Below are 23,565 nucleotides of genomic sequence, written 5' to 3' on the forward strand. Positions count from 1 at the left end.
CGAAGTGGGCGTTGAGTATTATGTGGTATTAACAATCTTGATATAAATTGGGGTTCGTTGAATGCTAAAATTTTAAATATAAGCAACATTATTTTAAAAAAGATCCGATGGCCAATTGGAAGCCAATGGGCATCTATCAACAACGGCGAGACATGGTCATATTTCCTAGCATTGTATATAAGTTTGATTGCAGTGTTTTGTATTATCTGAAGTCTCCTTTTTTCTTTTTGGGAAATATTGAGGAGAAGTGCATTGCAATAGTCAAGTTTTGCTATATCAGAATTGGGACTCAAAAATTTAGCAATTGATCGGATCAAACATAACTTAAAAAAGCAATTTTTAACAGTAAGAGAAATATGTTTGTGATAAAGTAGTTTATCATCGATTATAACCCCAAGGATTTTAACAGTAGAGACTAGGTTTAAAGGAATATTGTTAAGAATAAATGAGGTCTTCAGGGTTATATCTTTTTTCCAGGTGAAGAGCATTGATTTGGTCTTATTTATATTTAATGCCAATTTGTTTGTGTTAAGCCAGTTTTGAATTATTTCTAGTTTTTTATTGATAGATGAAATATCATTATTGTTTTCTGGATCCAATGGGTGAATGAGTTGAATATCATCGGCATGAAGTAAGAAGTGAACCATTGCAGAACTGTGGAATTCAAACTGAACTCTCTTAAGTCTTGAGGAGGGTAACGTAGCGAACCCTGCCCTAAGTTGCCTGGGAATAATGACAATTGCACACATCTTTTCCAATTGGTTATTTTTTATTAGTTTTGACATAAGCATCTTTCGGTAGGTAATGTGTACAGGACATCATATAAAGTCAGGCATGTCAAAGTACATCTGTCCTGGCAAATATGATCTCAAAGAGCCCCTGCCACAAGGTTTCCTTATATACTTTTGTAATGCTTAGTATGACATCACATTTGTCAACCAATCAGCCAACAGAGGCCGTCCTTAGGTATGAACAAAGAAAATTCCTGTTCACAAAACTTTCTGAATCTAAAACAGCTTTCTGTGTTAGACGAAAACTTGCTTTGGAAAAACTTATTGGATCTTTTGCATTGTAAAAAGTAATGCTTGTATTAAAATGGAAAATCTCATAAATAAATAATAATAAAAATATTGGATCTTTTGCATTGTAAAAAGTAATGCTTGTATTAAAATGGAAAATCTCATAAATAAATAATAATAAAAAAAAGGAAAAACTGACAGTTTCAAGTTTCACTGACACACAAGAACAGAAAAAAAACCCCAGACCCCCCCTTTACTGAGAATTCCTATGTAGGCTAGCTTAAAGGTCAGATAGGTCAAATTACAGATGAAGTCTTCCCAGAATTTCTCCTTGAATCTTATATATGTAAAACATTTTAAATGAAATACAAATCATTCTATCACACATCATTCTCACACATAGGGATCCCTTCACCCATGCACAAGCAACACTCATATTTCATTCCTGATCAATACTGCACTCAAAACCTGTTCAAAAAGGCATTGGAATGCCAGGACCATCTGTTAATACTTAAGCCATGAGGTTTCTCCTATTCCCTCTAGGCATAGCCATCCACACAAAGAACACTAGAATCACAGGCCTTTTTTAAGCTGGAAACCTTCAGTATTTTTTCCCCAAGAAGAAGAGACACAAAGAACAATAGAAAACAAAATGGAGTAAGATTAATACAAAATGGAGTCACGAACAGATCAGAGAAGGTTATCATGCCGCTGTACCGGGCCATGGTACGCCCTCACCTGGAATACTGCGTCCAGCACTGGTCACCGTACATGAAGAAGGACACGATACTACTCGAAAGGGTACAGAGAAGAGCGACTAAAATGATTAAAGGGTTGGAGGAGTTGCTGTACAGTGAGAGATTAGAGAAGCTGGGCCTATTCTCTCTTGAAAAGAAGAGACTGAGAGGGGACATGATCGAAACATTCAAGATAATGAAGGGAATAGACTTACTAGATAAAGACAGGTTGTTCACCCTCTCCAAGGTGGAGAGTACGAGAGGGCACTCTCTAAAGTTAAAAGGGGATAGATTCCGTACAAACGTAAGGAAGTTCTTCTTTATCCAGAGAGTGGTAGAGAACTGGAATGCTCTTCCGGAGTCTGTTATAAGGGAAAACACCCTCCAGGGATTCAAGATAAGGTTGGACCAGTTCCTGCTGAACCAGAACGAACGCAGGTAGGGCTGGTCTCGGTTAGGGCACAGGTCTTTGACCTGGGGGCCGCCGTGTGAGCGAACTGCTGGGCGCGATAGACCACTGGTCTGACCCAGCAGCAGCAAATCTTATGTTCTAATACTTCTGTACCTCTACCTAGTTTCCTCTATGATCGGGCTTAATCAAGCAAAATACATAAAGAGAATATTATTATGCTTTTCCTTAATATTAATCTGTAGTGATTTTCTGGCCTTGGCTACAATCCATATTCAGATTTTAATTCACCAACTTTTCGTATGCTTCTATTGAGCTTGGCCTTAACTTTCACATATGCTTCTAACTAGTTTTACCCAGAACCACATGAAAAGCAGGCGTTTTTACGCCAGAAACATTTCTTGCACACTATCCATTCTATTACCGCATTATAGTGCCCCCTACCAGCCAGTCAGCGCCACTACTCAGTCTCTGGAGAAGTTTCAGGTGCGAGATTGTATCAAAAGCTGCTGTTAAAATCTAGCTGGATCCATAAAGTATTAAAACCCAAATCAGCTTTGCATAGGATTTCATCCATGAGGTCTAACAACAGTGATTCTGTACTATGATGACATGTGGTATCTCTAGGGGGGTAAATTCAAGGGGGTGGGGTCATTAGAATGGGCAGACTTGATGGACTATGGCCCTTTTCTGCGTCATCTTCTATGTTTCTATGTGGGAAGTGCCACCGGCCCATACTGGCCTGAGCTTCCAGAGTCCATGGTAGAGGCATCTGAAGAGTCCGATTGAGGTGACTGCTAAGATAACGTGCTCTGGAAAGGATGCATGTGAGCCTTCGCCCATGGGACTACATATATTGTGGTTGCCATGGATCCTAGCACTTGCAGGTAGTGGTACACAGACAGAGCTGGTTTTGGCCAACAAGCTTATTAACTGGGTGCAAAACCTCTGTCTGCATGCCTCTGGAAGATAGACATGACCTTCTTCTATGTTGAAGAAGACTCCTAGGTATTCCAGGGCTTGAGATGGACCCAGTTAGCTCATTTCGAAATGCACTATCTAACCCAAGCTCTGCAGGACTCAGCACACATGAGCCACTGGTTGTTCTCCTTCCGGGAACGAAGGAGCTCTGATCAGTTAGTTGTCCAAGTATAAAGGAACCTGCAAACCCGTCTCATGTAGATGGGTTGCTACCACCACCATCACCTTGGTAAACTTGCAAGTTGCTGTAGCCAGCCCAAAGGGAAGAGACAAGAATTGGTAATGGTTTTATAGGACATGGAATCTCAGGAACTTTCTGTAATCTGGAAAGATGGGAATGTGCAGGTAGGCCTCCGTCAGATCCAAAGAGGCCAGAAATTCTCTCCATGCCACTGCCAGTATGACTGATCTTACTGTCTCCATGAGAAAGTGTGGAACTTTCAACACTGCATTGATGTGTGTAAGATCTAGAATGGGCACAATGAGTATATGGAGTATCTGCAACCAGTTTGTTAAAGGCTGGGTGAATTTGAGCTTGTAACTGATCTGAATAATCTCCAGTACTCCACAGTCTGATGAGATCTGTGCACAGGCTTTCGCATACTCCGAGAGCCATCCCCCTATCTTAAGGGGAATTGCTCCAGACCTGGCAACATTATGCTCTCTTGGAAGTTGTAGCAGAACAAGAACTGGAGACCTGGCTCTGCCTGGGACCTGAGAATCTCTGTCTGGCTCCAGAGGAGGCTCCTCCTGAGTATTGCTGAAAGCACCTGGAGCAACGACAATTAGACCTGCTGTCAGGTAGAGATTTCAGCCAACAATCTGCCACGCTGGTCATGAAATCATCTAGTCCCTTTCTGAACAACATTTGTCCCTTGAAAATAAGTCGGATGAGGGTAGCCTTAGAAGTGGAATCTCCCACCCATTGCCTGATCCAAAGTATTCTGCGGGCTAAGATCAAATAAGCCAAAACTTTGCTCATGATTCTGATGATATCGTAGAGCATCGGCTCCATTATCCATTCTAGCTAACAGGAGCTGGGGCAAAGGCTTGCCCTCCACCAGCTCAAGCCCCCACAACCTGGTATGAAAGACGCATGTCACAAAGGAAGCTGCTACAGCTGCTTTGATTCCCAAGGCCAGTGCTTCAAATTGTCTTTTAAGAATCATCTGCACTCTGTGATCCTGTATATCCTTTAATAGTGTTTCTCAACTTCTTCAAGCTAAGCACCCTCTAAGCCTAACAAATACCAACCGAATATGCTGCCCAAGATCTGCCCCAGACCCACCCAAGCTCCGCCCTTAACCCCACCCCCATAATAATAGTACTAATTGTAATGCAATTTCTTCCATCCATTTTTCATATACACACAATATAATCTTATTAATACATAATGGTAACCACAAAAAAAAAACCCAAAGCACACTGGACGCAGAGAAAATGTCAATTATCATTTATATTCAGGGTTTTTTCAAAGAGGTCAAGGCAGATGACTTTAAAATATGTAATCAGTAACAGCTATACAGCAAAATATAGACAGCACATAAAAATGCACAAAACTGATATATTTTGATCACTAAATTGAAAATAAAATTATTTTCCCACTTTTATTGTCTGGTGATTTCATGAGTCTCTGGTTGCATTTTCTTCTGACTGTGTATCCAATATTTATTTATTTTTGCTTCCTGCATGCTTCCTCTCCTCCGGACTTCATTCCCTTCCCAACCAACATATCTCTCTCTCTGTCCCTCCATGAGTCCAACTTTTCTTCTTCTCTCCTCCACTCCTATTGGCAATATGTCTCCCTCTCTCTCGCTGTCAATCTGTCTTAAGAGATCCAGACATCTCTCCCACATTCTCTACTGTCACATCCAACATTTCTCCCTCTCATCTCCTGGATCATGTACAGCATTTTTCACCACTGCCCACCAGCCCCATGCCCATTTCTCCTTCTATCACCCCTCTCCAGCACAATGCCACATTTCTTCCCCTTGCATCCCCTTCAGTCTGCCCTTTCCACCACCATATCCAACATTTCTCCCTCTCATCCTTCTATTCCCCATGCATCTCTACTTCACTCCTCTCTCTATGCCCAATTTTCCTTTCTTCCTTTCACTCACACACTCATGCCTATCAGTTCTCCCTCTCTATTTCCTCCCTTCTGTGTCCAATGTTCATGCCCTTTCCCTTCCTTCTGTGTTGTTTGTGCCCCCTCCCTGTCTTTATCTACTAAGTCTATTCCCTTCAGTATTTTGAATGTTTCGATCATGTCTCCTCTCTGTCTCCTCTTTTCAAGGGAGAAGAGGCCCAGTTTTTCTAATCTCTCACTGTACGGCAACTCCTCCAGCCCCTTAACCATTTTAGTCGCTCTTCTCTGGACCCTTTTGAGTAGTACCGTGGTGTTTCTTCATGTACGTCGACCAGTGCTGGACACAGTACTCCCGGTGAGGGCGCACCATGGCCCAGTACAATGGCATGATAACCTTCTCCGATCTATTCGTGATCCCCTTCTTCATCCTTCCTAGCATTCTGTTTGCCCTTTTTGCCGCAGCAGTGCATTGTGCAGACTGCGTCATCGACTTGTGACGCTTTTCCAGTCTGAGTATTGTCCTGTTTCCTATCCGCCAACCAGTTTTTAATCCATGTGAGTATTTCACCCTCAATTCCATGGCTTGCAATTTTTCTAAGTAGTCGTTCATGTGGGACCTTGTCGAATGCCTTCTGAAAATCCAGATATATAATGTTGACTGGGTCTCCCTTGTCTATCTGCCTGTTTACTCCCTCGAAGAAGTTCAGCAAGTTCGTCAAGCAAGATCTCCCTTTGCTGAAGCCGTGCTTACTGGTCCTCATCAGATTGTTTCCGTCAAGGTGATCCATAATGTGGCCCTTTATCAGTGCCTCTACCATCTTTCCCAGTACCGAGGTCAGACTCACTGGTCTGTAGTTTCCCGGATCTCCCCTCGAATATGAGGGAGGAAAAGAAAGTACCCCATGGAAAGTAAAGAACATTGAAGGCAAAGAAAATAATACCCTCAAGATCCAAGAAAATTAGTATTATTGTTACATTATAAGGAAAGATAGAAAATCAGAACTTCCAAGTCTCTTTCGTGGGAGAGTTCTCCAAGTTCCGCCCCGGACATCTGCATGAGATTTTTGTTACCGACATGCATCACTTTGCACTTATCCACGTTGAACCTCATTTGCTATGTCGCCCATTTCTCAAGTTTGATTATGTCTCTTTGTAGATCTTCGCAATCCCCCTGTGTCTTCACTACTCTGAATAACTTTGTATCGTCCACAAACTTAATCACCTCACTCGTCGTACTCAAGTTTCAAGTTTATTAAAATATTTTTTTAAACAGCTTAATCAGGTTTCTAAGCGGTGTACAATATAAAATTACATAAAAACATTAAAACTGGGGATACTGGATAAAATCCAAGTGTCATAATAAAGCACTGATAAGACGTATAGACCTACTTCAAACAATGGGAAAGTGGGGAAGAACTACAATCGTTAAAGAAAAGTGCAACAAAAAAGAGAAAATACAATAGGTTAGGGTAAAAAGTAATAATTTTGATTTAATTTTTTGTCCTTAAGAGGACAGTTGTTGTCCAAAAGCATCCTGGAACAAGAATGTTTTTAGTTTTGCTTTAAATTGTTTTATATCAGATTCACTGCGCAAATGATTAGGCAGCGAATTCCAGAGAGTAGGGGCAGTGACGGCAAAATTATTGGAGCGCAACGTATTAATCAATTTTAAAGAAGGTATAACGAGAAGATTCTGAGACATTGAACGAAGAGATTTTAAAGTATTATAGGGAATTAAAAGTCTCTTAATGAACTCTGGTTGGTTGTTTCATTTTGTTGTGAATGTTAAAAGTAGGATTTTATAACAGATTCTATGTTCAGCTGGTAACCAATGTGCACTTATCAGAAGTGATCGTATTTCTTCGCGCTGCAAATGATCTTAATAGCTGTGTTTTGTACAATCTGAAGCCGTCTAATTTCCTTTTTTGTAATGCCCTTATACAGGGCATTACAGTGGTCTATACAAGAGATTACTAGGGAATGGATCAGTGTGTTCAAGGAGGCTGGTTCAAGTAATTTTGCAAGGGAACGTATCATCCTGAGTCAATAGAAGCACTTCTGAACAACTGTGCTAATGTGAAAATGATAAGAAAATTTACTGTCCAAAGTAACTCCTAGTAGTTTTAAAGTAGGGACAATTTTGATGGGGAGCGAGCAAGCTTCAGGAGAGCCTGAAACGTCGTTCCAGATCGTTTATAAAGATGTTGAAGAGCACGGGTCCAGGCACCGAGCCCTGCGGCACCTCGCTGGTGACACTGTTCCAGTCCGAGTATTGTCCATTTATCCCCATTCTCTGTTTCCTATGCTCCAGCCAGTTTTTAATCCACGTGAGTATTTCACCTTCGATTTTATGGCTCGCAAATTTCTGAAGTAGTCATTCATGCGGAACCTTGTCGAACACCTTCTGAAAATCCAGATATACAATGTCGACCAGGTTGCCCTTGTCTATCCACCTGTTTACTTCCTCAAAGAAGTGCGGCAAGTTCGTCAGGCAAGATCTGCCTTTGCTGAAACCGTGCTGGCTGGTCCTCATTAAACCATGTCCGTCAAGGTGATCAATGATATGCGGTCTTTTATCAGCGCCTCTACCATCTTTCTCGGTACCGAGGTCAGATTCACTGGTCTGTAGTTTCCCTGATCTCCCCTCGAACCTTTTTTGAAGATCGACATAACATTCGCCACCTTCCAGTCTTCTGGAATCTTTCCCGATTTGATCGACAAGTTGGCTATTAGTTGAAGAAGTTCAGCTATAGTCCTTCAGTTCCTTGATGACCCTCGAATGGATGCCATCCAGTCCCGGGGATTTATCGCTCTTAAGCCTATCAATCTGCCTGCATACCTCTTCTAGACTGACTGTCAACCCTGTCAGTTTCCTGTCTTCATTTCCTCCATATAGCCTGATGGGTTCTGCTATGCTGTGTAGGTCCTCTTCAGTACATACAGACGCAAAAAATGTGTTCAGTTTGTCTGCGATTTCTTTGTCCTCCTTTAGCACTCCCTTTATGCCATGGTCATCCAATGGTCCCACCGCTTCCTTCGCAGGTCGTTTCCCCTTAATATATCGAAAGAACGGCTTGAAGTTTTTCGCCTCCTTGGCTATTTTTTCCTCGTAATCTCATTTAGCCCCTTTTACTGCCTTATGGCACCTGCGTTGATGCTGTTTGTGCTTATTTCAGTTTTCATCCGTTTTTGACCTTTTCCATTCCTTAAATGAAGTTTTCTTGTCTCTGATCGCTTCCTTCACCTCTACCGTGAGCCACGCTGGTTCTTTGTTTTTTTTCCCAATCATCCTGCATGGTATCTTCCGGGTATACCAGTTCCCGAACCATCAACTCTCTCTCTCGGTCAACTGTCGGCTTTCCCCTTCTTTCTAGTTTAAAAACTTCTCAACTTCTCTCTTGATGTGCTTGCAAGTAGCTTCGTTCCATCTCTGTGAGGTGGAGTCCTTCCTTAATAGCTTGATCTTCCCCCAGAACGTTGTTCCACTTCGTGCACAAAGTGGAATCCTTCTTCCTCACACCTCAGCTCCTAAAGCAGCTGGATCTGGGAGAAGGAATCACTGCCTCAGACAGACTGCTCCTCCAATGCTGAATCTTTGGGCTGCCAGTCTGACCAGTGTCTGACTGAGCCTCAAACTTCTGTTATGCCCCCGGAAGCCCTGCACTAGTTTTATAACTCAGCTTTAAGATGTGTTCAATTCTATTCTCGTTTATAGAATCTTAATTCTACAGTCATTTGCGTTATGGTGTGTAAACTAGGTATTTTAGATGATGTAGTTTCATACCCAGTGCAGCCACTTCTGCTTAAATCCATATAAGCTCTGTTTCTAGTGGTCTTTCCCCTGTAAGACCACCTCCTTTTCTTTCAACTAAATCTGAATCCTTTACTTCTTGCCTTTTGCTTTCTTTTACATCCTGTGTGACCTTTCCTTGCCACCTCTTGCCAAGCTCTGTTCCTATTGGTCTCACCTGCATCCTCCCCCTTTGTTCAGAGCTCTATTATGCCTCCATCAGCAGTATATGGCTGGTTTTCCTGAACATAAGACTTCTTTTTTACCTTGAGCTATCCATCACACCCCTGTATGATCCTTCATCTAGCCCTTGGAATCATCTCATTTTACCAAACTATTCTTCAGTGTCTGCTGGAAACTTCTGCCTTTCCAATCACTTTACCTACTGTTGCAACCTACTGAAACAAAGTCTTTGCCCAGGCACAACAAACCCCTGAGAAAATCTACTAAATGTGAGTAACATCTACTTATTGCTTAATAAAGCATATTTCATAAAATTTATAAGGACTTTCTGCATGTACATTGAGGCCAAGAGATCCTAACTGAAGTAATTGCTATAGAGAACATGACAACCACCGTGGACACAAAAAGGGGGAGGTGAAATGCAGCCGGCACCTGCAGAACCCCACTGAGCCCCCTATGGATGGTCTGTCAGCTGCAGATCTCAGTCTGCTTTTCCTCCATGCAGGCAGAGCTTAACCCTGGATGAGGGGAGCTCTGAATACTGAAAGCCTTCAAAAATTTGTGATAAAAGACCGAAAAAAATAAAGCCTTCAAAAATTTGTAATATAAGACTGAAAGAAATATACAAAGCAGAAATATGCAGAAGGAAAAACTGAAGGGGGTAGCAGAGCCCTCTAGTGAAGGAGGAAGGATTCAAAATATGGAGTGGATTCCTTTTGGACGGTCGCAAGCATGGGGATATTACTTGTCCGTCCAGAATGACACATCTATTGCACTAGTGTTCTGCCTAGTCATAACGGGGCAACAAGCTATGTAGTCTGCCTGGCTGTAAGGGATGCAACAAGCCAAGTGTTCTGCCTGGCCATAAAGGGTGCAACCGGTCAGGAGAAAACAGCTTTTACCTACTGTCTCTATTGTACACTAGTGTAAAATGGAAAACATATACTGGTTTCTTTTAGAACTAAATATAGCATTTATTGGTAAAAGAAATTACCAGAGTATTTACAAAGAAGAGAGTAAACAATAAATCACCATGACAAATGGGCTGCATCTTCTAGCCTTTCTAGCAAAGACCGGGAAGCCCTAAAATACGGTCTGGTTGGAAGATCTGGATGGAGGATTCTGCAACTGTACAAGCTCATTACCCTGCAAAAAAACTTCAAACATAACCGTGCTAAGTGGCTTTTCTTATTGCAACATAATGTGATTTTACGTCCTAAACCCGCTCAGGATGATACATGATGGTACTTGTTCCCAAAATATGAAACTAATACATGTTTCTAAAACATGAGGTTTTACAAAATGGATAAAAACAAGACATTACCATAAAGAGAGAAAACCAGGTTATGAGAGTTCTGGCCCAAAACTCTACTTAGTCTTAACATGTGCTAGCTATACTGATAAGAGTTTACATTCCAGCAGTGGATTCAGTTCTCATCAGGCTCTGAAAAGCTTCTATTGATAAGCAGCTAGCCATAGTCGAGTCAGCAAACACAGTAGCCAACTGACTATGGCTACCTGTGAAACTATGCAGCTTATAACACTATACAATGCTATCCTATATAGCAGGGGTGCTCAATACGTCGATTGCAATCGACCGGTAGATCGGGAAGGCAACGCGAGGCGATCGCGGAGCCCATCCCAGGCTTTGTGATAGACTCGTGTTGCCGTCCCGATCTACCGGGCCGATCAGCCTTCCTCTCCCCGATGTCCCCCACCACCGCCCCAAGCAGAAGCGTTGGACCGACCAGCATTCCTCTCCCCAACGTCAATTCTGATGTCGGAGAGGAAGTTCTGGGCCAGCGAATCGCTGCCTGGCTGGCCCGGAACTTCTCCATCAGAATTGACGTCGGGGAGCGGAATGCTGGTCAACGTGACGCTTCTGCAGGGAGAGCTTGGGGCGGCGGTGACTTGGGGGCCTGTTCCCCGATGGCAGCGGCGGCAAACCTAGTGGCTTGGGGGAGGGCAGGGAGACAAAGAAAGAAGGGAAACAGAAAGAAAGGGGGCATGGAGAGAGAGAGAGAGAAAGAAAGGGAGCAGGGAGACAGAATGAAAAAGTTAACATAAGAATTGCCACTGCTGGGTCAGACCAGTGGTCCATCATGCCCAGTAGACCGCTCATGCGGCGGCCCTCTGGTCAAAGACCAGCACCCTAACTGAGACTAGCCCTACCTGCGTACATTCTGGTTTAGCAGGAACTTGTCTAACTTTGTCTTGAATCCCTGGAGGATGTTTTCCCCTATGACAGACTCCGGAAGAGCGTTCCAGTTTTCTACCACTCTCTGGGAGAAGAAGAATTTCCTTATGTTCGTACGGAATCTATTCCCTTTCAATTTTAGAGAGTGCCCTCTCGTTCGCCCTACCTTTGAGAGGGTGAACAACCTGTCCTTATCTACTAAGTCTATTCCCTTCAGTACCTTGAATGTTTCGATCATGTCCCCTCTCAATCTCCTCTGTTCGAGGGAGAAGAGGCCCAGTTTCTCTAATCTTTCGCTATAAGGCAACTCCTCCAGCCCCTTAACCATCTTAGTCGTTCTTCTCTGGACCCTTTCGAGTAGTACCATGTCCTTCTTCATGTATGGCGACCAGTGCTAGACGCAGTACTCCAGGTGAGGGCGCACCATGGCCTGGTACAGTGACATGATAACCTTCTCCAATCATTCCTAGCATTCCTAGCTGAAAATTTAAAAAGGAGAATGATGAGAAAGAAGGTAAGATTTGAGTGGATAGAGGCAGAATAGAAAAAAGGAGAAAAGTTGAAAGGGAAAAATCAATATGTTGGAGACAGGGACTGGAGCAAGAGAAAAGAGGAGAACAAAAATGGACAGCAGACACTGGAAAGAAAATTAGAAGATAGACAAAAGAAACTGGGACTAAAAGCAAAATGACCAGATAACAAAAGGTAGAAAAATTATTTTTATTTTCTATTTTGTGATTACAATATGTCAAATTTGAAATATGTATCCTGCCAGAGCTGGTGTTAGACAGCAAGCGTGAACTAGGACCTAAAAGAGAGGAAAAAGTCTTTTTTATTTATTTTGTAGCCGGCGTGGGGTTTGAGAGGTTGTATCCCTATACTTCTACTAAGACTGACCTCCTCCTTTGTTGGTGTGCAGCGTGGGTTTTGGCGGCGGCAATTGATCCGACGCTCATAGAAGTCCTGTGAGCATCTGAGCCGCCACCGGCACTGGGACCCACGCTGTGCATCAGCAAAGGAGGGGGTAAGTATCTTAATAAAAAATCCGGCCCACGACTTAGCCTGTGTTTTAGATTTCGGTCCCTAATGTGATTTGAGTTTGACACCCATGCTCTGCTGTCATATAGATGCCACCTTCAGCCATAAGTCTATTGAAGCGGTAGACAGGTGGGTATGGTAGGGTTTGGAGGAGTTTTGGGGGCCTTACTATAAATTATAAGGGGATTATGGTGAGATGAATATGTGGCACCCTTTATGTGACGTTCACAGCAGTGCCCTCTAAGGTATCCCACTGCTCTGTTCGGATATCTGTGTGGCCAGTCCATTACAATGCTGGCCCTTCCCACATCCAATGGTCTGTTTTTAGATGTTTTGGACTTGGACATTTTTGTGGTCAAAAATGGGTATAAAGCTATATTTCCTAAGGTTGGACATCCTATTGGCCAAGACATCCAAATAGGCGATTTAAAAAAAAACAAACAAAAAACCTTTTTGACATCTAGCAGTTCACCTTTTGAAAATGGATGTTTCTGAGCCTCCGAATTTGGATGTCTTGCCAGAAATGCCAAAATCAGACTTAGATGTCCTTTTCAAAAATGGCCCTCCACAAATATTCAAAGTACCCAATAAAAAATCCCAGGAACCCTTCTCTGCATCAAAATTTATAAGCAGTTAAGGCTCCTTCTTTATACAAACCTGCTTACCTTTGCAAGCAGTTTAGCCTCATAATTTTAAAAGAGAAATCAGTCTATAGGATTCTGAGAGCAAGGGATCTTTTCTGGGTTTGGAAAGTATTACAGTCTTGGCAATTCCCAGTGTTACATACTGGTCTCCAGTCTGTACTTACAATTAAACATCTCTGTTGGGGGTTCAAGAATCTAATTTTCAATAATTATAAAATCCTGCATAAACGCATTCTTTCCATATGCCTTCCCTGATGGTGAGCAGCTTATTGCCCAGCCAACTTTTTCACCAGAGAGTGGTACGTTCAAAAGTTCCCTGTGCACATCACTAATGTGAATTTGAGTGAATTTTCTATAAGTAGCACTTTTTATTTTTGCCATTCTCTACCACTTAATGTTTTTATGCACTTATTATATTTTTTCTGTATTGCATTTGGCTGTGGCAGATTTAGTTGCTTTCTTGCATTCCCCTCCCATAGATGAAATCTGTTAAGCAGCTATTTGGTCCTCAGTTCACATCTCACTACTGTCTGGAATCCTTTCCAGATGGGATGTTCACTTTGGCCAAACAGTATTTCAAAATTTTATTCTCCTAATGGCCAACACTCCCTCCATCCCATTGTATTGAGCTAGGGAGTCCCACATGTGAGAATATGTTGCCTGCTTGTCCTGGGATAAAGCACAATTACTTACCTAACAGGTGTTATCCAGGAGCAGCAGGCAGATATTCTCACAACCCACCCACCTCCCCTGGTTGGCTTCTTACCTTGCTTACGGAATTCCAACATGTATTGAATGTCGAGGAAGCTGAAATCAGGTGGTCCAAATCATCAAAAATTTTCTTTAAGGTATGGATAAAAATGTCATAACTTGCAACTGTTGGGTCATGTTTCTCCATGAGTGGTGAAGCACAAGCCAGTACTTCCACAGTCAATAGTAAAATAATGAGGCCACTCTGGACTTGGAGACGGAGAAATAAGAGACCTATAATGTACAGTAAATACAGTGGAGCATTGATTTAGAAATCTAAAGCAGGTCTTAGGATCACCAGAAAAATATTGAGGAGTCTTTACCTTAGGTTCTGTATGAGGCAGGAACAGAACTGTCTCAGGGAAGAGAGTTTGAAAGGCAAGACATGCCTGCATGTGTTGAATAGCTAGACAAAGCTCCTTAACTTGTTCTTGCAACTGAGACAAGTGCTGGTTCAATCCTCTCAAAAGTTTCCCTTACTTAGTTGAGACCCTAGTCATTTCCATAGGATTCATATTGGCCAGAGCTTGATGTGATGGTTCTTGCCAATAGACGACATCTAAGAATGATGAGAAGGGCAGGCCCACTGACAGGTTTCCATAGGGCATGCCCCCCCCCCCCCAAGTCCACAAGAAGATAGGGTTGGGTCTTCCATCTGTAGCATTCATCTTCCAGCGATAATGAGTGTCTTCCCTTTGGATTGAGCTATCCAGGAGAGAACTAAAAAGCAGCGCAACCACAGAGGAGACAGATGCATAGGGCACTCAACAATGATGAGCAAAGAGGAATAAAGCTAAGGTCCAGTAAGGCCCGGAGTGGAAGAAGAGGTTGATAAGATAAATAGATTTGGTGAGAAGCAGACAGTCAAGCACAAGAAGACAACAAATAGTGCAGACCAAGCTCCCGCAAGGCATCCAGACAGGAACTAGATTGCCTCTGGTAAGAAACAGTAGCCATGGAATGAACAGGCATTGCCAGTCTGTCAGGGTTGGTAGGAAGTCAGGGTTGCCCCCTATAGGCTGGTAGCAGAAGCTTACAATAAAATGGACTAATTCCTAGGGTTGAAGATTTCAGGGTTTCTTCTGCATCCCTCTCGTTCTATCCTCTCCCCACTTTCTCCTTCTTTACTAAATTATGTAATTTCTCCCCTCCTTCTCCTATTTGCCTCACCTTCCAGTTTGTCTAGTCTATGTCATTTACGTTCACTTTATTTCATAAAATTTTTAGCCTTTATAAAACATTGTTAACCGGCCAAACATTTGCTTGATGGTCGGGATATTAAAAACTAATAAACTTGGAAACTTGTCTTTTCCTAGTGCCTGACTGAAGATAATATTTTTGATGTCCAGTGCTGTTGGGGACCAAGTATGCTGTGCTGCCACTGACTAATATTTCTTTAACTACACCAATAAGATTTTGATAACAGAAATTTGAGCTATGATGCTGCTTAGCGCTGAGTTCATAGAATTGCCCTTACAGTGATGGTATTTTGTTGCTGTCCATATAGCTAAACAGATTAATGTAGGCCAGAACAAGGCTCTTAAATTAAACCACATAACTATATATACGAAGGATAATTTTATAAAAGTAATTTCACAGATGTATGACAGTATACAGTGTGCACATAAAATGTTAATTGCAGCAATATTCTCATTTTCTGTTGCAGATCATAATGATAAAAAATGAAATTTACCACTGCAAAACATCAGGAGTATTTTTGCGTCTGGCAGCAGGAGGATTAATTGCAGACAATAACATCCACAATAATGCAGAGGCAGGAGTGGATATTCGGAAAGGAGCTAACCCTCTCATATTGGTAATTTATATTTTATTTCCTTAGGGCCTGATTGGCCCAGACGCCTCAAACCCTGCCCACAGGTGGGCCTGAGGCGCCTGGGACAACCAGAATTGGCCCAGTAGCCTTAGGCCCCTCCTGTGGGCAGGGCCTTAGGCACATGGGCCAATCACCTGTGGGCGGGGTTGAGGTGCCTGGGCCAATCAGGCCCTAAGGCCCGCCATTTGACGGATGGCGGGCCTGCCGGACGAACAGGCTTGGGACCTGTCTGTCCAACCTTTTTTCAGAAATGGGAGGTGAGGAGGGGTCGGTGGGGGATCGCAGGGTCAGCGGGCGGGGGGGGCCAATCGGGGGTTCAGGGGGCAATCGTGGGAGGGGAGTTCGCCAAGGGCAGGAGGGTCTGGGATCCCTCCTGCCTGTATCTTAGTGGGGGATTGGGGGTTTCACTGGAGCAGGAGGGCTTGGGCTCCCTCTTGCCCAGATCATTGTCGGGGGGGCATTGTATTACAGAATCTCTCTTTCTTGATAGGCGCCTAAGTTTCAATTAATGCTGATTAAAAAGCCTAATTAAGCTTTTATTCAATTTAGTTGGGTGCCTATCTAGTTGGGTGTCTCCAAAATAGGTGTCAAGTTGGTATGCATACGGCGCTATGTCCTTTCTAACTTAGCAAATTCTGTCAAAACTAGGGCTTTAAAACCCGCCAACACTGGATCCAAATGGCCCGGGGGAATCTAGGTACTTTTGTCACGAACCAAAGAACGATCACTTCTAGGCTCAGAGTCAAAAAAATATAACTGTAATTGGAGTGATCTGAAAATTTTATCTAAATCAGTCCTTAGTTGAAATGGATCATAAACTTTAGTAGGAACATAAGAGAGTCCCTTATCCAGGACCGCAATCTCTTGACTCGTGAACACCCTGGACGACAAATTAATTACTCCCCTCTGGCATTCCGATTGGATCTCGTGACCGGGCCCCCATGAAACTGTACTCAGTTTGCTTGCTGTCTCCCCCAACAGGACTGGCCTCGTCGCCCTAAAAAAGGCTTCCTACTAGACATGTCATCACTGTTGGCGGAGGAATCGGTGGTGGTCATCCCTGTCTGAACTCTGCCTCCGTCATCTTCTCTCATCCAGCGATACACATACCCCTCTGAATAATCTTTTTGATCTCGCTGAAATTTTTAAAGTTTTTTTTATTGACAATTCTTCCTTGAATTTCTCAATTTTAGATTGTAACTCAGAAAATTGCTGTTGGTAATCATTCTCCTCCTTATAAGTCTCCAATTTAATATTAAATTGCTGAGACTCAGCTGTTATTTTCTCCTGAGAGGTCTGGATGATGAGAAGCATTAAATCCAGAGAGCATTGGTTGAGTATCGCATTCCATTTCTCAATGAATGCCTTATCTTCTACAAATAACCAGGAAGCTTTATTAATCCGCAAACCCCTGGGAATGACTTCCTTTTTGCAATAGTCCACCATTGCGGCACTGTGGACCTCTGTTGTGGAAATGCTTTTTGCTTGTTCAAACAATTCAGCCCATTTCGAATCTCTAATCATGCTCTACAATGACAATGACAAAGAAGGAGCTTGTAAAATGTCTGCCTTTTGATCCCCCGAAAATCGGAATCCGCTATTCCACGCCTGGGCCATCCTGAAAATTACTTTGTCTTACAAGAAAAAAGCTAAGAGTAATAGAAAAAATCTCAAAATTTAACTGCAAAATATTACTCACCAGAGATGGGTTACACTCCCCCGATAACCATTTCACAAGCCAGTGGAGAAAAAGCCTCAAAAATTTCAATGCAGCAGTAAACAACTTCAATACTGTTTAAAGTCCAAGCTGCTTATGTACTATCACTGGCAAAAAAACTCCACCACCACTGAAATGTAATTATCAAAAGGGTAATATACCCATCATCACTGTGCACAGGAAAAGCAAAAAAAGTTTTACTTAGCTTGGGACCATGGTCTGAAACGCCGTGCTGTGCTGGTAGAAAATGTCTAGTCAGACTGTAGATGAAAACACCACGGCACCATTTAGATGTGAAGTCCAGAATCCATGCCCAATCCTCCAACAAGTGCCTTGTTTCACCTCTCAAAGGGTTCCTCAAGGAATGTAAGGGCTGGAAAACTTCACTCCTCTTCCATGCACACCAGCACAAGAAACGCCCATTGCTAAAAAGAACTACGGGATCCAACACTTCCGGGTAGCACTTCCGGGTTACAGCGTCATAGCAACAGCCAAAAATCGGCTGCCATTCGTCCATACAACTGCCATTCATTCTTCAACCAACACTCCTGGAACCAATTTTTATCATCATTAATTCTCAGACCTGCTAATGACCCGGTGGAATGGAGAGTTGTAGCAGATATCAGAGGTAGGAAAAGTTAATGGAGAATCACCATAAGCAATAACACAGAATGGGAGTCCGAAAGAAGAAATCAGTTCTGCCTGAGCTTTTATCTAATGAAGACACATAAGTAGCTAGCAATATATCATTCTCACCTAGATTTGTTATCTGAGCTGCTAGCAAGGAGTTCCTGGAAAGATGAAAAAGGTTAGAAAGACATCAAAATTGCAAATTACTATAGCTGCTAATGGTCCTGTGAAATGGAGAGAGTTGTGGCAGATATAGGAATGAAAAGGTTAAAAGATAATCCAGAAAAGTAAAGTCTCAGAAATCAGCATAAGCAATAACACAGAATAAGAGTCCTAAAAGAGAAAACACTGCTCTGATGGACCTTCTTATACTAAGCACGCCTAAGTAGCGTCTGACATCATAGGCACTTACATTGGTGAATCATTTGACCGAAAATTTAAAAAATGGAAAATTCCCTACTAATAATGGTCACATTATAATAACCCCAATTCCAAAAAATCGTAAAGAATCACTAGCATTAGTAACCAACTACAGACCAGTGCATCCATTCCATTTTTTTGTAAAAATCATGGAAGGATTAGTACACACCCAATTGATGGAATATCTTGATCATTTCTCTCTCCTACATGAAACTCAATCTGGTTTCAGACCTTTGTTTAGCACTGAGACAGTAATTGCAGCCATCTTGGATAATATATGCTCCTTGTTTAGCAGGGGCCTTAATGTCCTGATTATGCAATTTGATATGAGTTCCGCCTTTGACTTAGTAGACCATGGGAAATTGTTACAATGCTTAGATGCAATTGGTATCAGAGGAGAGATGTTAAACTGGTTCCAAGGCTTCCTTATGTCCCGCACCTATCAAGTTCGTTTTAATTACAATCTGGCATCCCAAAGGGGTCACCACTATCCCCATTGCTTTTCAGTGTTTACATGTCATCATTAGGTGCGCAACTGTCCCAACTAGGGATAAAATTATTTAGTTACGCAGATGACTTTACGATCATCATCCTATTAGCCACCTTTCTCTCAGAAGTTACTCCCATGAGTCTGTTTTTTACCTTTTATATTATATTATTTGTATGTTTTTTTTAATATGTTTATATATCTTATTATAAATCGCTTAGTAAATTATGGATAGGCGATTCATCAAATTAATAAAATAAACATAAACATACTAAATTTGATGGAACTATGGATGACTGAATTTAGACTGAAGCTTAATTCAGAAAAAAACAAAATTCTTTGTAGCTTTGTCACACCCACTAGATATTAAAACACCACTGTGCATCAACAAACTTAGTTATCCTATTCAACCCACTATGAAGGTTCTGTGCGTAACGCTGGACCAGGACCTAACCATGAAAGACCAGGTGAACTCTTTAGTTAAAAAGGGTTTTTTTACTCTCTGGAAGCTTCGGTCCATTAGAGCATATTTGGATGCATCATCATTTACAATCTTGGTACAATCCCTCATACTGAGCCAACTGGATTACTGCAATATTTCCTGGCAATTTCCCAAAAGAATATGCAGCGATTACAACTAGTGCAGAATGCGGCAGTCAGGCTGATCTTTGGTTTAAAGAAGTTTGATCATATAACTCCCTCCTACCAACTCCTGCATTGGCTCTTAATGAAGGCATGTGTGAAGTTTAAATCTGGCTGCTTTTGCTTTAAGGTACTATTCGGCCTAGCCCCCAAATACATAACCGACCTATTCTCCTTTTCAACCAATAGATATAAGAGAAGGTCAAACTGAATTTTGTTTCTTCCCCAGTTAGAGGATTTAAATTTAAAAGACATCATCAACAATTTCTCTCTTATCAAGCAGCATTATGAGGCAATGATCTGAAACAATTACTTATGCTTGGCAATACCTATGGTGAATTTAGGAGACACCTAAAAACATATCTGTTCTTAAAGTACATAGGAAACTGATTTGCACAATCTCTCCCACAATAACTGATCCCTAGAGCTGTTAATCAATAGATTTTAACTTTGTTAATTCTATTCAATCTGTGACATTTCTAATCATTGTAAACTGCATCGAACTTCACAGTCCTGCGGTATATAAACTATCATTATTATTTTACTCAAAAAAGTGTAACAGAGTGCTAGTAACCAGAATTAAGATCGATCCATTAGCAAAGCTGATCAGGGGGCAGTTGTCTTAGTTGCACTCCTATAACATTATTCTTGCCATGTGTGACTAAAGTATTCTGTTAGCTTGATTTTTCTATGAAGCATTCTGTAGTAATTTGGTTTGTTAAGTTTTCACAATAGTGAAGGGGAGATGGGTTTTGTTGAACCTTGCTCTATTTTATTTGTGTTTATAAAATAACAATTGTCAGAGGAGAAGCTTCCGCCCACACAGGGCAGGGCAGCACAGGCAGGATTCGCCGGCATCAGTTTCTTTTCTAAAGCGCCATGAAGGTAAGGGGGAGGGAGGGAGATAGATTTGGCCGGAGGAAGGGAAGGGGCCACGCACGCCATTGTTGACTATGCGCCTTCCCTCCCTTAAGTTTCTTTATGCCGCGAAGGTAAGAGGGAGGGAGATTCTCGGGCCGCTGAAGGGCGGTGAGGTGGTGAGAGGTAAGGGTGGATGTTGCGGGGACAGGGCAGTGAAGAGGACGGCAGGGATGGGGATGGGACGGTGAAGGGGATGGCGGGTTTGGGGACAGGGCGGTGAAGGGGACGGTGGGGACGATGGTCTGGTGACGGGACAATGATGGGGACAGATTTTTTCCCTGTGTCATTCTCTAGTCTGAATTCAAGAAAGCATGGGATAGGAACGTGGATCTCTTCGAGAGAGGAAGAGAAAATGGTTGCTGCAGATGGGTAGACTGGATATACCATTTTTATCTGCCATCATGTTTCTATATACAGCACGTGTTGCCTTTAGCTTCTTTTTTCTGCTTACTACTCATTTAGGCCTGTTCTTATAGTAACATATTAAATAACAGCAGATACAGTCATGTGAAAAAATTAGGACACCCCATGAAATATTCAGTTCTTTCTTAAGAAATATTCACATATCAATGTTAAATCTTTTTTTATATATATCTCTGGAAAAGAAAGTGATGTAATGTAAACAAAAATTTTCCTTTATTTACTCATGAAACAAAAGATATCCACAAAAATCTGTATTCTAATTGAGGAATAAATTAGGACACCCTACACTAGGGTGCCCATACTTTTTTAGCTTGCGAGCTACTTTTAAAATGACCAAGTCAAAATGATCTACCAACAATAAAATTTTTAAAAACACAAAGAACACTGTACACAGAGAAAATGTTAATTATAATTTATATTCGGGGGTTTCTCAAAGAGGTCAAGGCAGATGACTTTAAAATAGGCAATGTCACCTCAGTAACAACTATACAAAAATAGACAAATATACCCCCTCCCCTTTTACTAAACCGCGATGGTGGTTTTTGGCGCTGAATGCCCCACGCTGCTCCCGATGCTCATAGGCTTCGTGTGCTAAAAAACGCTATTGCGGTTTAGTAAAAGGGGGCCATAATGCAAATTATAGACAGCAGATATAAATTCTCAAAACCTTTTTTCCTACTTTGTTGTCTGGTCATGAGTCTCTGGTTGCACTTCCTTCTGACTGTGCATCTAATATGTCTTCCCTTTTTCTGCCTCCTGCATGCTTCCTCTCCTCCAGACCTCATTCCATTCCCCAACCAGCATCTCTCTATGTCCCTCCATGAGTCCAACTTTTTCTTCCTCTCTCCCTGCCTGCCACCTGACACATTCCATTCCGTCCCCTAACTTTTTATTCCTCTCTGTCTGCCCCTCCTTCATTCTCTCTGTCTTTCTTTCTCTCTTCCTACCTTTCTTTCTTTCTCTGTCCCTGCCCCTCAAGCCACCGCCACCGATTTCTCCATGCTTCCTTGATGCCGCAAAAGCCAGGCCCATGCAGAAGTGCCGGGCCCACAAGCCTTCCCCCTCCCCCCACGACATCAATTCTGACGTCGGAGAGGAAGTTCCAGGCCAACCAGGTAGCAATTGGCTGGCCCAAAACTTTCTCTCCGACATCAGAATTGACATTGGGGAGGGGGGAGGGCTTGTGGGCCCGGTGCTTGTGCAATGGCTGCACGCGCCTGGGTTTTGCTGCATCAGGGAAGCAGGCAGAATGCAAAGGCAACGCAAGTCTATCACAGAGTGCTCCGCAATCGATCTACTGGTCGATTGTGATCGACCTTTTGGGCACCCCTGCCCTACACCTTAATAGCTAGTGTTACCCCCTTTGGCTAAAATAACTGCAGTGAGACATTTCTTGTCTGACATTGGTCTGAGAAAAGTTTGGTCCACTCCTCAATGCTGAATTCTTTCAGCTGTGAGATGTTTGAGGGGTTTCTTGCATGTACAGTCCGTTTCAAATCACCCCACAGCATCTCAATGGGATTAAGATCAGGGCTTTGACTCTGCCATTCTAGGACTCTCTCCATTTCTTATTTTTCAGCCAGTTCTTGGTGGATTTACTGGTTTGTTTTGGGACATTGTCATGTTGCAGGGTCCAGTTCTGTTTCAGCTTGAATTTTCTTACAGATGGTCTCGCATGTTCCTGACACGCCCTCTGATACACGGTAGAATTCATGGTGAGCTGGCCAGGTCCTGCTGTAGCAAAGCATCCCCAAACTATGACACTTCTACCTCCATGCTTCACTGTTGGTACGAGGTTCTTTTCCTGGAATGCTGTACGCCAAACATGTCCTCTTTTCTGGTGTCCAAATAATTCAATTTTAGACTCATCTATCCATAGAACACTATTCCAGAAGTCCTGGTGTTTGTCTACATTCTCTCTGGCAAACTTCTGTCTGGCCAGTGGGATTCCAAGATGGCTGCGGTACAGAAGCGCTGAGAGGATCGCTTCTGAACCGCGACATTCAAACTTTCTTCTTTACATTACTTCCTTTACATTAGCCTACCTTTAACATGCCAAAAAGACGAGGAAGGAGTGCCGCTAGCGCCTCGCGGCATCCTGATATCCTGACCTTCAGCAATATTGAAGAATGTCTGCGAAGGATGCAGGGAGCAGTTGTTTTGACGCCAGAAGCCAGCCCTCTGAGGGCGCCTGGTTTAGACGAAACCAGAGTCGCCTCTCCTGGGCAAGACACCATGCTTAGCCCCGACGTGAGAGCCCCACCCCCGCAACCCTGAGTTACCAGCTCACCAGGGGTAGGGGGAACCCCAGAGATAGGGGGAGAACTCTCCCCAGAGGCGAAAAGTCCACTGTTGGAGAGCTTGGGAATAGAACTCCTAGTTCAGGGAGTTTCTGTAGGAGAAACCGGGGGAGAGTCAGCTACCAGAGGTGAAGAAAATCAGCTGGAACAAAATCAAGAATCAGCTTCTACAGACGGTGAGCATTTCTATACTCATCAAACGCTTTTAATTTTGGAAAAACCAGCGCAAGTGACTCTTGAGTCCTTATGGGATCTAATTACTAACTTTACAAAGACTATTAGCCCTAATTTCCAGTATGTTGAAGCAAAATTGATTCAACATACTAAAGAGCTCAAGGCATTAAAAGAGGATCT

The 23,565-nt window shown here is 42.6% G+C and overlaps 1 protein-coding gene across 3 annotated transcripts in view; it reads left to right on the forward strand.

The window, feature by feature from the left end:
* The window catches only part of FBXO10 (F-box protein 10), a 302,591-nt gene that overhangs the window by 160,153 nt on the left and 118,873 nt on the right, over nucleotides 1–23,565 (forward strand). For all 3 annotated transcript variants that reach the window (XM_033917276.1, XM_033917274.1, XM_033917277.1), the window contains one exon: nucleotides 15,504–15,653. In XM_033917276.1, the coding sequence (XP_033773167.1) occupies nucleotides 15,504–15,653 (150 nt within the window). The remainder of the gene's footprint in view (nucleotides 1–15,503; nucleotides 15,654–23,565) is intronic.

This window comes from Geotrypetes seraphini, chromosome 1, assembly GCF_902459505.1.
Source record: "Geotrypetes seraphini chromosome 1, aGeoSer1.1, whole genome shotgun sequence".
NCBI classification, from domain to species: Eukaryota; Metazoa; Chordata; class Amphibia; order Gymnophiona; family Dermophiidae; genus Geotrypetes; species Geotrypetes seraphini.